Below are 13,277 nucleotides of genomic sequence, written 5' to 3'. Positions count from 1 at the left end.
TCATCATGTCCTTTCACACTTCGTTTTGACCAGCAGTTCCTGTGTAAGGGTTAACAATGTATGTGCTACTGTAACAGGATTCAGTGCAAATGGCGGCTGTTACTGTGCTCTGAATGTCCTTAGTATAGAATCAGGTTATCTGCAACACCAAAGGTGTTTCTGTGTGTCACCATTATTGTGGGAAGAGGCAAGAACTGTTTTGTGTTCATGCAAAAGTACAAGGAGGATTAATAATTTCCGGAAGATGATACCTAGAAAGGAGCAGTTGCCAGGGCTGAATGGCCATTCCATGAGCTATGTCTCCTGACTGCCACCACACTGTAAAGATCTGCTGACCTATGCCAAAGAAATGGCCAACAGAACTGTCATACTTGGCCAAAAAATAGTGAAGCCCATTTCATATCACAGATGTTAGTATCATTTTATACTCATGTTATATTCCAATGTTTATACCCAATAATACTCAGCTACTGCTTGCCGCCTTGACCACTCACTCATCTCGATGCCCCTGGGGTGCAGCACAGTGCAGTTAACAGAGGTTAACTTTAAGTTTGTTTTAAACTGTGATCAGTGCACTAGGTCTGCTACTCTTAGCATAATACCAGGGCTGGAGTGAGAGGTGGATTCATGGATTTGTATTATTCATGGATTTATATCAGAAAAGAATTTGATCTCAGAATAGAAATCCTCATGCGACCTTTTTTGACACTGGATTAGTGGGAAGGGGTCAGATTATGGGAAGGGCAGACTTTGCCCTGTTCAGGACACTGGTCGGGAGGGTCCCTTGGGAGACGGTCCTGAAGGGCAAAGGGGCCCAGGAAGGCTGGACATTCTTCAAGAAGGAAATCTTGAAGGCGCAGGAGCAGGCAGTGCCCGTGTGCCGTAAGAAGAGCCGGCGGGGAAGACGGCCGGCCTGGCTCAACAAGGAGCTTATGCTGAGGCTTGGGGAAAAAAAGAGAACTTACCACCTCTGGAAAAAGGGGCAGGCAACTGAAGAAGAGTACAAGGACCTCGTTAGGTCATGCAGGGAGGGAATTAGGAAGGCGAAAGCCCAGCTAGAGCTCAACCTGGCCACGGTCGTGAGGGACAACAAAAAAAGCTTCTATAAATACATTAACAACAAAAAGAGGGCCAAGGAGAATCTCCATCCTCTACTGGATGCGGTGGGGAACATTGTCACGAAGGATGAGGAAAAGGCTGAGGTACTTAATGCCTTCTTTGCCTCAGTCTTTAACAGCCACACCGGGTATGCTCAGGGTATCCGTCCCCCTGAGCTGGATGACAGGGATGGAGGGCAAAATAGGCTCCCCATGATCCAGGAGGAAGCAGTTAACGACCTGCTATGCCACCTGGACACTCATAAGTCTATGGGGCCTGATGGCATCCACCCAAGGGTGCTGAGGGAGCTGGCGGAGGAGCTTGCCAAGCCGCTCTCCATCATTTATCAACAGTCCTGGTCAACGGGGGAGGTCCCAGATGACTGGAGGCTTGCCAACGTGACGCCCATCTACAAGAAGGGTCGGAAGGAGGATCCGGGGAACTACAGGCCTGTCAGCCTGACCTCGGTGCCGGGGAAGGTTATGGAGAGGCTCATCTTGAGGGCGCTCACGGGACACGTGCAGGTTACCCAAGGGATCAGGCCAAGCCAGCACGGGTTCATGAAAGGCAGGTCCTGCTTGACCAACCTGATCTCCTTCTATGACCAGGTGACCCGCCTAGTGGATGAGGGGAAGGCTGTTGATGTTGTCTACCTGGACTTCAGCAAAGCCTTTGACACTGTTCCCCACAGTATTCTCCTAGAGAAGCTGGCGGCCTGTGGTTTAGACAGGTACACTCTTCGCTGGGTAAAAAACTGGCTGGATGGCCGAGCCCAGAGGGTTGTGGTGAATGGGGTGAAATCCAGCTGGCGGCCGGTCACAAGTGGAGTCCCCCAGGGCTCGGTTTTGGGACCGGTCTTGTTTAATATCTTCATTGATGATCTGGATGAGGGGATAGAGTGCTCCCTCAGCAAGTTTGCAGACGACACCAAGTTGGGAGGGAGTGTTGATCTGCTTGAGGGTAGGAAGGCTCTGCAGAGGGATCTGGACAGGCTGGATCGATGGGCTGAGGCCAACCGGATGAAGTTCAATAAGGCCAAGTGCCGGGTTCTACACTTCGGCCACAACAACCCCAGGCAACGCTACAGGCTTGGGGATGAGTGGCTGGAAAGTTCCCCTGCAGAAAAGGACCTGGGGGTGTTGATCGACACCCGGCTGAATATGAGCCAGCAGTGTGCCCAGGTGGCCAAGAAGGCCAACGGCATCCTGGCTTGCATCAGAAATGGTGTGGCCAGCAGGAGCAGGGAGGTGATCATGCCTCTGTACTCGGCTCTGGTGAGGCCGCACCTCGAATACTGTGTTCAGTTTTGGGCCCCTCACTACAAGAAGGACATTGAGGTGCTGGAGCGTGTCCAGAGAAGGGCGACGAAGCTGGTGAGGGGTCTGGAACACAAGTCTTATGAGGAGCGGCTGAGGGAACTGGGGTTGTTCAGCCTGGAGAAGAGGAGGCTGAGGGGAGACCTTATCGCTCTCTACAACTACCTGAAAGGGGGTTGCAGAGAGGTGGGTGTTGGTCTCTTCTCCCAAGTGACTAGTGACAGGACTAGAGGAAATGGCCTCAAGTTGCGACAGGGGAGGTTCAGGCTAGACATTAGGAAAAAGTTCTTCACTGAGAGAGTGGTGAAACACTGGAATAGGCTGCCCAGGGAGGTGGTAGAGTCACCCTCCCTGGAGGTATTCAAGGAGCGTGTGGATGTGGCATTGTGGGATGTAGCTTGATGGACATGGTGCTGTGTGGTGTTGGGTGGGTTGTGGCTTGTTATTGTTGTTGTGTGGCGTGGGTTTTGTGGTTTTTTTTTTTTTTTTTTTTTTTCCCCCCCCCCCCCCCCAGGTTGGACTCGATGATCTTACAGGTCTTTTCCAACCGTACTGATTCTGATTCTGATTCTGTAAAGGTCTTGTCTGCTTCTCTTGCCAGTTTATAGCAGCAGATGCCTCCTGCCAGGCCTGAAGCCAGCAAGAATCTCGCTGTCTGCAGCCAGCACACAAACACCAGTTCTGAAATATCCTGGGCCAGTATAAAATAGGTAATATTGGACTTGCCAATATCAGCCAACAAAAGGATGAAAGTCAGGGAGAAAGATATGGAAGACCTGGGGCATGGTTTTAACTGGTGGACTGAAAGGAATAGTCATATTTTACAAATTTGAAGAGCAGAGAGTGTTATGTTTTGTCCTTTGCAGTTAAGAAACAATATGGTGCAATACTGGAAGCTTCTATTCACCTATGTTGAGGGACCAGATCGATAACCGCATGTGTCAGTCAGAGAAGTGTGCAACCTGGTTCTGTGACTCATTACAGGATTATTGCTTGTGAATTTTGTTTTCCTGGCAAAAATCACAGATAGCTAAAGTTCAGAGGAAGAAAAGGAAGGAACCAGGTACTCTAAAACCTTTGACCGAAGATGCACTTCTTGTGTGCCTTTAACCTTCCTTCTTTTCTGAAATTACTGTCTTCCTCATTACATTGTTTGCCAAACACTGACCAGACCTCACAAAAACATCCTTTTAACATGTGGACTTGCAAAGTCTATCTTTTTACACCTGCAAAAAGATTTGCAATATCTAGAAGCCTTCTTTATAACCATTATCCTATGTCATTGACTTAATGAACGACACCAGCAAAAATAACTTCTTCAGATACTTCATGGAATTCTCTGCAGTTACAGTCAAATGCCCTTTACCGGATCATGAAGATTTTTTTATATTGCCACCTTGATCTTTGCTTAGATGTCATATTCACTTATTCAAACACTTTTTGCTTTTATTTCTGCACATTGAAAAATCTTCAGTGACCTCTCTCTACATGTACATCTGCAATGATAATACTGATAGTGACATAAAATAAATAATAACATTTTTAATGAAAGCTTGGAGAATAATTAGAAAAATCTGTTAAAAGAAAATCAGGTCAAGGAGATAAAATAAAATCCTATATTCCATGGAATTAAAACTTTGAGATATTTATTGATCAGAATTGATTGAGAGTTCCTTGTTTCAAGAGAAAATTTTAGAACATTTCCTAGATTACAAGTCACTAAATTTCATTCACTTGTGTGACTTAAATATATGTAACTTCACCTTATTTTTATTTTATTTCATTTAGAAAGCAAGATTTAAAAATGGACTATCAGCTGAGTTCTTGCAAGCCATATTACAGATGGGATGAATGTTTATGACTGAGCTATAAATCTCTTCAAAGTTTACAATAGAATTATTAAAGCAACATTAAATATAACAGCATGAACCATGCTTCTATCATAACAGCCTCATCTCAATTCAGTAATAAAAGTCAATATCTCTATTTTATTCTTATCTTTAACTAAGAATATTTCACAATAAAAACATAGTCTTGACATTACTAAAGTGAAATAAGTTAGCATTTAGAAAGAATATTGATATGCTGTGTAAATGTTACTATCATACAGAAATAGCATGAGCATAAAACAGTCTCTCAAAAATACAGAAAAACAAGCATATGGGTTGTAAGAAAAATTGTCTGTCAGCACTGTCCTCTATTGATTCTTTTGATTAAAATCTCTATGTGTTGATCTGTTTGGTTAAAATATACCCACAGAGGAAAAAAGGATGCATAAAACTTAATTTTTTTAGCAAAACAGTCCTTTTGGCAGTCTACATGGCCCAGGAATCCTATTTTAAAGGCAAAGATTGAAAACTTTGATAACCTGCAAATACAGCAATAGCCCACATCTTCTAATTTGTTCTAATGAGAAATAAATTATGATTACTCACTCAAAATTGGCTGTTGGCACTATCATAATACAAACTGCATATTATTTTTTTTTCTGGCTGGAGCCAGAAAACCGATGAAGTATGAGGTTTATAAGGAGAATAAAATAGAAGCTGCTCTATGGTGTGATGCATGACCAAAAATGTAGTGAGGAAAAGGCTGAAGTGTGAGGGTCAGGTAGGGTGTGTGCATTATACACAATTTGACATTAACAAATCTGTGTGAAAGAGTGGGTGTAGAAGAATTATTTGAAAGGCAGACAAGAAGTCAACATAGAGTTTTGTACCAGAAAAAAAAAAAAAAAGGGAAAAAAGGGTCATAAATTTCTGACACTTCCTTTTTCTTGCTTTCCTCTGAGGGCAAGGGTCTGTGCTCATTGAGGAGGGTTGTAACTTACAGCTTTTCATGCGAGCTTGGACTAACCAGTCCTATATAATTGTTCAAACTATGCGAACTTGTTCATTTTGAGGCTTTTAAAAAACCCATATATTTCCATCTACGCCTCTTAAAATAATAGTATTAAAATCACATATAAGATAACTATACTCCAAAGTCAGGAAGTGTGAAAGAACGCTCGGATGGCCATCACTAGAAGTGCTTCATTAATGAATATGTCACGTGGTGGGGACAGAACTTAAAGTGCTTTTACCACTAATGGTGCTATCAGCACCATTATTTTCATATCTTTTTAATGGGGAGCTAAATGAAGACATCAGAATTCTTCCTTTTAAAAAAGTACAGGAAAAAAGAAAATGAAAACCAGTTGCCTCCAGATGTTCTTGGAAGCAAAGTCAGTAATACTTGAGAGAAAATGAAAATGGCAACCTGCTGTCACAGAAGGCAGTGCCTGAGAAATTATATTTCTCAAGCAGAAAAAGCCAGGAATGCTGTGATCTGTGCAAGAGTGTCAGCTGGGAAAGTGATGGCTTCTTCACCAGAACTTACCCAAAGAACAAGGTCATGATCTGTCTTCCTGATTTACATAATAAACTTAAGTTCTGACATTGAAATGATGGACTTGTTAGAAAACCAGGATTATCTGGACTACAAACAACCACCTCATTACCAATAAGCTCATTTATGTGTTTTACCAAAAAAATTAGCTTGTCTTTTTAAATAACAGAAGACACAAGGAGTGAAAATTGGTTACTCAAAAGCAAATTTTAACATACTGCTGGTTAGATTTATTTTTTTTAATGTAGATGTTTTGAATTCTTCCATTCAGTAAGTTTTAAAGGAGATATTTTTTTAAATTATTATTATTTTAACAATGTTTAATGTAAATCTTAATCAGGATTTAGCAATTATGTAAATTTAAAATGTGTAGTTCTGTTCTTATGAAAAATTAAAAAAATAGAAGATGTTAATACTTTGTTATTGCCGGTCATTTTTTTATGTATTCTTTTTTAAAAAAATACAATCTCTGTCTTGTTAGGAAACAAACAAAAATTCAGTGTTCCTAATAAGAATGACATAATATATGTATGCTATTTATACATATATATATGAAACATAGATGTAATCGAAACACAAGTTGTTGTGCGGATGTGACAGTGAATATGGTTATAAAAACAACCTTTTGACAAAAGTGGGCCAGCAAAAATAGCCAGCACAAATCACAAAACATTACTAATTGCAAAATGCATGCTCTGGTATATAATACAGTAAATTTTATTTGACTCCTCTGTCTGTCATGTCTTCTGTTATACCTCAGCAGTAAAACATGGATATATGCAGTGGTTTCTTAGCCAATGACTGATGCTCATTATAAGCAGCATTATCTAATACAACTAACATAATTCTGAGGTATTTCACTCCTTTCCTACTTTGAATTCTTTGGCAACAACAAAGTCCATTTATAAGTGGCATCTGTAACGTAACATTTTCACTTGTAACTGGACCAGTTACATGCTGCTTGGGTCAGTATAAAATCCTTCTCAGAGCATTTCTGTCTGTCAAGAAATTAAGACATTTGATTTTAGTTTGCAGACAAAAAGTTCACAGCTCCAATTTATTTAATTCCTACACCCATAGTGACTGGCAGTTTTAAATAAACACTATTAATAAATCATTAATCTGTAACTAAAGACTAGGCTTTTTCTGGATTATTTGCCAAATGCCTACTTCAGGAAATCTCGCTGGAATGTCTGTCATTCTCACAATTACGGAGGAGAGAGGAGAGCGAGTGTTTCAGACAGCTAAATTAAAGTGTGAGAAAAACAGCAGCACATTGGTTTTGGGACTGGAATGACTTCTGTATTATTTACAATAAGAATTCAAAACACCAGATCTCAAAATGCTAAATAAAAAAGGAACAAATTAGTTGCTGATTCAGTTTGGTAATGGGGACCCATGGCAGTGTAAAAAGAAAAGATCTATACAAGCTATCGGGAATAAGAGATGGGGACAAAAAATGAAAATGATGGAAATTAATAGGAAATCTGATGCATTTCTACCTCCCACCTCAGCCTCCAGGTTTCAAACGAGGCCTGAAATGTCATTCATGTAATTATTACCATATCAGGTTGAAAGCAATTTCAACTCAGCTGATTTGATTGTGCACTAATGGCTGTGAAAAGAAGATAAGGAATGTGCATGGTAAAAATAGCTGCCCATTACAATAGCAGCAAATGGGGTCAACTTATTAGATAACCTTAAATTCCTTTATGGCTCAGGTGTTTTGGTGTTTTTGTTTATTAAAGGTTAACGCCAAATATGAACATGGAAATAAGCTAATTGAATCCTTTCCTGTCAACCTTAGCCTTCTTTGTGTGGCTGCTTGAATAGTGACTGACTCTTTTTGAGAGAATTTACTAAATCCCAAGGTGCTGAACACGGAAGGTATCAGTAGCTGTGTTTCTTGCCTGTCAGTGATGGTTGCGAAGGACAACATGTGGCATACCTCCTCTTCACTGGAAAGTGACAGTTGACTTGCAATCTGTCAGCAGCTGCAATTTAATTCCAGGAAAATGAGGAAAACAGAAACCCGTTGGTTACTGCTTCAGCCATAGTCAAGAGTTTAAAAGGGCCTTGTTGCCAACTACTGACCTGGCAGAAAATTGGTTAGTGTTGCTGACAGGAGAGAGCCTGGAGACACCAGCATCTACAGAACAGCCTTTTTCCTCATATATTTCAGCATTTCATAGAATCTCTCCATTCATTGCTTTTCTGTCCTCTCTCATGCACCTCTTTCCTTATCTTTACTGTATAAAACATAAGACTTGTGGTTTACCCTACAGAAGTTCTCCCCTCACGTTTGCTTTCTAAACTACTGCTTAGATATAAGCGGGGAATGGATTTGCAAAAGCCGCTGTCACTGTCTAGTGGCTCCTTGTACTTGGGCTATGGTCTCCCACATTTTGTTTGGACTGGTTTGGCTGTGTCCTGCTTCTCCTTCAACTTCACTGGGCCTAAATAGATACAAATAAAATACTTTGTCTGAAGTCCTCTGTAATTATTTATGAATACTTTCTGTTGACCTACTCATTGAGAGTATCTGGATGTTGGTCAAACAGGAAAAACAGGCAAGAAGGGAAGCAAGTTTAAGGCATCTCATCCAGCCAGTAAATGGGAACTGTTAAGAGAAAATTCTGAACAAAAAAGTCTAGTGATCAGACACATGAAGGTCAAAATGACTATAAAAACATTTAAAAAGCCCTCTCAGGTAGTAGAGACAGGATTTGAAAGGTTGTTCTGGAAAACCAGACCTGCCAAGCAAGCTGGAGTGGTGATCCTCAGGAAAAATAATGCTTTAACCCTCCTTTCCTCACATGTTTTGTTCCCACTTAGGTAAGTAAGAATTGGTATGGAGGATTTGGTACCCCTCAAACTAACTGGTTTGTGAAGTTCTTCCCCAGGAGTTAAAAAGACAAATCCTTCCACTATTTCTTAATCGAAGCCAGGCTGTAAGGAACGTGCATGTGTCTTGATAAGCTATGAACTAGAAAAGCAAGCAGGATATATGATATTGAGCAGCATGAGTTCGGGGGGGGGGGGGGGGGGGAGATGTCCAAAAGGAACACCACTACAAAAAGGAACTGAAAGGAATTAAATACAGTGAGATTTATTTCAACTCCCTCCCCCCAAATTTGATGCGGTATTTTTGAAAAAACCCTACCCTTTGTATTTGTTTATATGTCTCTAGTGAAACATCACTGATGGAACACCTGTTCTTAGCTACACACATGTACAGAAGAAAGAATAATTTCTTTGAATCACTGGAATTGCTTCTTAGTTCTGTCTGGCTGCGTACTACCCTTGCCACCCTTATTCTTGGCAACAATGATAATAGTAACTGCCAAAACAAAATTGAAAAGTTATCAATTTCATCCTATATTCTGTAAGCTGAGTAGTGTATAGAAATAATTTCACTTCTTATTTAATTTTTTGAGATATCAAAGAGGTATTTCTAAAACCTTTCTCTCCCTAAACTCATTTAGCAATAAACGTATAAAAACCCCCTTGACATGAATACTAAACACCTGTTCTCTAGTGGTGCTATTAGGTCGGGTAGAAATTAGAGAATTGGCACTGTCACGAAGTGTGTTAGGACATGTTTAAAACATTGTGTTCTTAGCTTCACATATAAACTATGCATTTGGGTGAAAAAAAAGCTACTAATCTTGTTTATTCTCCAACCATGTTATTTTGGCAGAATAAAATCTAATTTACTGATTTATAGTATCATAGTGAATAAATGCATGAGTCTGGTAAGATTTTCAATGAAAAACTTTCCTTTTTCTGTTTACAAGAATGTTACTTTTAATTTTGATGGAGAGTCTTTTAACTTGAATGAATTACTGTCCACAGAAATGGCTGGGCAGGGAGTTCATAATTGGCTACTTAGTCAATTGGTTACTTCGAGTGTGCAGTAAGGACTGTCTGTGAAAATGAAATCCAGCAAAATAATGAAACAACAAATTAGGCATGTCACATCTTAATAAACAATAATATCTAATTATGAAAGAATTTGTACTTACTTGCCAAGTGCAAAACACTCCATCTTTACAGTAGTTCCCCTTGCGGCTGTAACTGTATAAGGAAAATGGACTTCAATTTTTGGTTCATATTCCCCCATCACACCTGGAAAATAAGGAATGTTTAAAATATGAGATATCATCAGTTTTCCATTTGCTGAGATTATCACAGAAAAACCCTGCAGCTTCCTTTTTGAACCTGCCCAGAAGTAAAACTAGTAACTGATGGAGATAGATAGCCTTTTTTCATCTGATGTGCTCTGCTCAGCTCCAGTACATACGCTAAAATGCTTTTCAGGGTTACCAGTAGCACAACAATGAGCTTAAGAAAAAGGATTTATTTTCTCAAACATAGGTTAATATTTACATTTTGAAAGATTAAAGCAGGCAATCAATTTTAGAAGGGTGAGAATTTTCATAGACCAAAGACTTGTTTACCAGTGCAGTGACAATTATGACAAATAAATCAACATATCATGCTGTGTTCTACTGAGGACCTTCCAAGCTCAGCAAGAAATACTCAAACAATGTAAGAGCATTTGTGTATGCAGACACAAACACAGATATGCAGACACATACAAAGCTCAGTTATTTAATTTTTTTTACTTTAATTTTTTACTTTGGGAGATGATTAATTTTATCAGGACAACATGCTTACTACTGTAAGATACAACTACAAAACCATTCAGGGATGTGAAAAATATAAACATTGAAATCAATAGAGTTACCTGGTATTTGCTGTGGAGTAACTGACAGCTTTGCAGAATCACAAGAGTTTAGGGAATGAGAAATGAGCAGGGAAGGGAGACAGGTTACATAAGGCAAGGTGAGAAGTTTGTATTTGATGCGACTTAGAGGAAATGTCATAATTAGAATGGCAGGAGAAGACTATGTCTCTAACAGTTGTGTTCGGTTAGACAGAAGATGGGCTACTGGGATAAGCGATGCTCATGAACTAAGTGCTATATTGAACGAAGTAAGAATTGTTCAGATTTTTAGATGAAGATAATGGAATAAAATCTGATTTGTGGACACAGTGGCAACAAAACGAGTCTAGTCTAAATCTATAAAAATCAGCCAAGAGTCTCCAAAGAGTTCTAGACCAAGGGAATAGGAAGCAGAGGAGAAAAGAAAAGAGAGAAAAGAGATATCCTATGCAAGAAAGAGAAAAGAAAGGAGCATGAGAAAGAACATGGAAGTAGAGGAATATGAGATTTGCAGCTGAGAGAAGACCAGCTGGCAGAGATAGATGGAAAAACAATCCACAACCTATTAGAACAAAACATAATATATAACACTGAAATGGTGAAACATATACTTCTATCCCTTCAAATTTTCCTCATGGGACTCAAGAGTTTCCAGCTGGGCTGTGCTCTCTTCCTGTGGTTGTCCCACAGGCTCCTGTGGGTTGTGTTTTGGGAGGAAGTATAAACATATATGCATTTAAACATATCTTTGGGGGCTTAAGTTTAGTTAGAAAATCTAAATGTATCTGATATATGAATTAAATAACAGAAGTAGAAAGCATAAAATGCTTTTAATTCAAACAATGTAATTCCATAAAAAATGTGGCTTTATAAATAGCAGTAGATTCCTTCTTAAAAAACATACTCATGCAAGTATCACATGTACTAGCAATAGTGACCCATTTTTCCTCAAAAAAACCCACTAAATCAATGTTGTGACATTGTTTTATGAACTTGTGGAGAAATACTGCCCCTTATATGAAAAGGCAAATTCTGAACCAGTTCTGTCATTAAAACTTAGAACATATTTTTTTTGCAGAAAAAAGAAAATTAACCTTTGTGTCCTGGGTATTAAAATAAAGTCAGAGCATCAACTAAATTGTAGTTAATAAAAATTTTCTCTAGCCTAGACTGAAATGATTCCTAGCCTAATCTGTCATAAAAAAATATTTTCCCACTGGCTTGTGCTGTGTCAATAAATGTCATAATCTAATCACATTCTTTGTGGCTTCTTTTACTGTTTTCTGGCTTTTTTTTGTGAATATGAATACCAGTTTCTGATTCATCTCAGCTGAGTCAGTCATGATTTTATAAGATACATCATATCCCCTTCTGGCTATGTTTTTACAGACTGAAAAATCCCAGACTATTAATCCTTCCTCACAGTGAATCTTTGATAAACTTGCCATCATTCCTAGCACCCATGTTGCACCATTTCAAATTCTATTCTATCATTTTGAGATGGAAGATGAGAACATCACAGCAATATTGAAGCTGTAGATCTTTCTATCACAAGGTTTTTTGCTTGGGTTTTTTTTGTTGGTGTTTTTTTTTGTTTGTTTGTTTGTTTGTTCCCTGTTGCTTTCCTCATGGTTCAGTTCTATTTGCCTTTGTGCACTTGAGCTGGTGTTCATCCACAATGGCACCCTAATCTCTTTATTGATTAATAATATCTAATAAAGATTATAAAAAATATATTTTTTAAGTTTAGGTATTATATAAATTTGTACTGGGTGACATTATTTATCACTTATCCACTCTATTTTCATGATATCCTTTTGCAGCTCTTCACAGTTAATTTTAATTTTAACTATCCTTAATAATTTTATATCAACAAGCTTTTCTACCTCCGTGTTCATTTCCTTTCCAGATTGTTTATGTGTTGAATCGTGAAGTCCCAGAAAAGTATTCTGTGGCTTCGCTGACAATCTCCCAGTTCTTCAAACTGATCAGATACTCCTACAACAGGTGATTCTTTTTATCTGTTGTTAATTCAAAATAGGGCTGTCCTTCAGCCTCTCTGAGAATTTCATTTCTTTGACAGCCTTTGATAAGTGACCTTGTCAAGAGCTATTTGAAAGGAAAGTACAGAGTGTTACCTTGACCATTCCTATTCATATTCTCCCTAACTCTTAAGGAACGTTGTATATAGATTGAAGCATGACTTCCCTCTAAAAGCTGTGTTCATGGTATATGACTGTATGGTAAGATTACTGTATGGTAATACGATAAAGACAATCCTATTAATTTTACTTTTCTATGCATTTTCTATCACAACACTTGACACAGAAGTCAGACTTACTGGTCCGTAGTTCCTCAGGTGTTCCTAGGAGTCCCTTTTTTAAACAAAGCACCTTTTCTACCTACACTCCTTCTAGGCCTGAGGCCCAGCAAAGGAAAATGGTATATCCCACTTCCTTTAGGACTACGGTATGAGTTTGGCCTTGGGGATTTGTTAGTATTTGTAATGTCAGTATTTCTTCTAAAATTTCTTCTATTGAAACTTTAATTACGCGAACTTCAGTCTTGTTAGGGCAACCTCCCTAAGTTCCCTTGTAGTGAACACTGCTGAAAATAGTTTAGGTTTTATGATGCAGCCTTACACTCTTGAAGTGTTCCTTTTAAACTTCTGGCATCTGTTGACTGTGCATACTCACTGACAGGTTTTGTGATTCAATGAATTTTAAAGGTTTTTTTTGCTTTTGTGG

General features: G+C 39.0%; 1 protein-coding gene across 1 annotated transcript in view; it reads right to left on the bottom strand.

Moving 5' to 3' along the window:
* The window catches only part of CNTN5 (contactin 5), a 295,846-nt gene that overhangs the window by 160,942 nt on the left and 121,627 nt on the right, over nt 1-13,277 (bottom strand). The window contains exon 7 of the mRNA XM_059824823.1: nt 9,827-9,929. Coding sequence (XP_059680806.1) covers nt 9,827-9,929 — 103 coding nt within the window. The remainder of the gene's footprint in view (nt 1-9,826; nt 9,930-13,277) is intronic.

Source organism: Gavia stellata, chromosome 1 (assembly GCF_030936135.1).
Source record: "Gavia stellata isolate bGavSte3 chromosome 1, bGavSte3.hap2, whole genome shotgun sequence".
Lineage (NCBI taxonomy): Eukaryota > Metazoa > Chordata > Aves > Gaviiformes > Gaviidae > Gavia > Gavia stellata.
Note: the sequence above shows the minus strand (reverse complement) of the source record. Positions and strands in the feature narration are given on the sequence as shown.